This window comes from Pundamilia nyererei, unplaced genomic scaffold (genome assembly GCF_000239375.1).
Source record: "Pundamilia nyererei isolate P.nyererei 1_Seehausen unplaced genomic scaffold, PunNye1.0 scaffold00205, whole genome shotgun sequence".
Taxonomy (NCBI): Eukaryota; Metazoa; Chordata; class Actinopteri; order Cichliformes; family Cichlidae; genus Pundamilia; species Pundamilia nyererei.
In genome coordinates this window covers 8,626-11,086 of record NW_005187606.1, presented here as the reverse complement: position 1 = coordinate 11,086, position 2,461 = coordinate 8,626, and the positions used below count along the sequence as shown (strand labels likewise).

The window sequence follows — 2,461 nt, the reverse complement described above, 5'->3', positions numbered from 1 at the left end:
GGGAGCCGTCGCCAGTCCCCTTCGAGGCCTTCCCCAAACCGCAGCTCAATTCATGTCAAAGCCATTCACCTTTACCTACTAAAACGCTGTCAAACCTAAAGATGAGGACGTGGCCCAGCTAGTGAAGTTATCTCATTCTATTCCAGTGTTTTTCTCATTTTTGCTATGTAACTTTGCACTGTCCACTTTCTGCTTTAACAAAACAAATTTCCCTTGTGTGGGACTAATAAAGGTTTTATCTTATCTTATCTTATCTTATCTTATCTTATCTTATCTTATCTTATCTTATCTTATCTTATGTATATATTTTGTATTGCGTTCATGTGCATTACTTGTTGTTTTAAACCTTAAAAAAATTTAATTTGAACTTGACTAGATGCATGTTTTTGGATTGTGATGAGGTGGGAGTGCCCATGCATACATTAGGACAGCATTTAGGATGCTGGGTTAGCATCACAATACCACATTTACAGACAGATAACTTGAAGTTAACCGACAATAAACACTTATTTTCAGGTGGGTACTTGTATCACTCACACTGTGAGGACATACATGTCTTTTATAGTATCAGGAGTGCACCAGGAGGGATAACAAGGTTTAATGTTGTTGTAAGATGAAGGTAACCATTAGACACATACTGCAGAAAACACCAGGAAGTGAATGTGAGTAAGTGTTATGTTGTGCAAACCAAGGGAAATGTAACCGCGCATGTGAGTGCATGTCTTTAACCTGTTAGCAGTCGGACGTACCGCCCACGGTACATTGGATGGTTTAGGGGACTAATTGTAAATTTGTAGGACTGCTAAGGGGTTAATTAATGAGGTTTATGGAATTCAATCTTTTATAGTAAATCAAAATTTGAGGTAGATTAATTTTAGCTTCCATATGTTCCGACATGCTGGTCTGCATTTACTGAATGGTAAATGCCCAACAGAAGAGGAAGTTTAAAATAAAGCTCTTATTGTTCGCAGAACCTTCCTCTTTGTAGCCATTTCACAGCTTCTTCTCTGTTGCAACAGAAACTGCTTTTCAACACCCTTCACATGAATTTTTTTTATGGGTGTCTTATTGGTATTGGTATCTTTTCAGCTTAAGGTCTGTTGTTTGAAAGAAAAAAAGAACAAAACAGGAAGAAGGCAATGAGTGCAAAAATGAAGGGATAGAGGCTGAGTAAGAAAAAAAAGAAGCAGCAAAAGAAGGGGGAGGGAGGTGTGCAACAATTTCCTGTAGTTGCATGCTCTTCAGCGTCTCTCAGCCTTCCTCTCTGAGTCTGTTTCAGAGTGAAGAGCACAGACGAAACTGAGCGGAACAGGATGCAGGCTATCAAATGTGTGGTCGTGGGAGATGGGTATGCTTTTATTTTACTAATTTTAACCAGTGTGTTATAAATTAAAGGGGCCTTCAAGCTTTGAATTACACAGTGGTCGCCCAGCTGACGCGTAAATGGGGATTGGCCCCAGGCTCTGAATTTCAGGGTAATCAGATAGAGCTGTCAAAGGTTGTCACATGGTAGGAGCAACAGTTTGACCCACTTCAGCGAGATTACTGTGCGGTTCAGCGTAAAAATGTAAAAGAAACTTCTGTACTTGTGTTTTATGTCCAGTGTTAACATGTAGATCTTAAGGTGTGTATTTGACAGCGGTGATTCACACTGAGCGCGCTGGATGAGCCATGCAGGCCACAACATGCAGGAAAATGCTTAAAAGCAGCAGAACTCCTCTTCAAAGATGAAAATCCAATAGATGCCACAAAGATCAGTTGAGAAAATACAAACAAAGTGGGAAAAAAGTATGACTAAAAAAAGAAGAGGCAATGAAGAAGCAGAAGCTCAAACGTGTAAATGATTAACCTCATTGTGTTTTTGACATCTGAAAAGTTGTTGAATTTATTTGCCCTAAAGGGTGAAATGTGCTCGCGTAAGAAGTTTGGATGAGCCACCCTCTGCCATCAAATGCGTTTATCGTTGAAGGTGGGGCAAAATGGCTGGCTGTTAAAGTGAAGGAAATTGTAAAGCGGAAGTTCTACAGTTGTTTCTCAAAAATAGTTCAGTAAACACTTTAACACATGCAGTTCACCATCCAGAGGTAGCACACAGGTACTGCAGCGTGTGTGCAGAGCTTCCTGGTGTGTGACACTGATTTTAAAAAATGCAGAGAGAGAAGCTGTAACAGTGACGTGTGTAAATATTTGGAAAGGGAAACATGTGGTGTTGGCTCTATTTCATTTAGCACGCTACATTTACATAAAACCCTTTTTTAAATTGAAAGCCTTTGATTGTCAGCTAATAAAAAAGACCTTGCATGAAAAATAACAGTTCAAGTGATTTAATCAAATCCAAAACATGATTTAAGTTTTGACATTTAAAAAAAAATTTATTGTGTCTTTTCTCAAATATTTTTTGTAGTGTTCAAATATACTTCAGCCTGAGAACTCTATGAAAGGAGCATGCATATATATATAT

General features: G+C 38.7%; 1 protein-coding gene across 1 annotated transcript in view; it reads left to right on the top strand.

Moving 5' to 3' along the window:
- The first annotated feature begins 1,214 nt into the window (after window positions 1-1,214).
- The window catches only part of LOC102196216 (ras-related C3 botulinum toxin substrate 2-like), a 9,427-nt gene continuing 8,180 nt past the window's right edge, over window positions 1,215-2,461 (top strand). Inside the window, exon 1 of the mRNA XM_005747804.2 lies at window positions 1,215-1,348. Coding sequence (XP_005747861.1) covers window positions 1,314-1,348 — 35 coding nt within the window. The 5' untranslated portion in view covers window positions 1,215-1,313. The remainder of the gene's footprint in view (window positions 1,349-2,461) is intronic.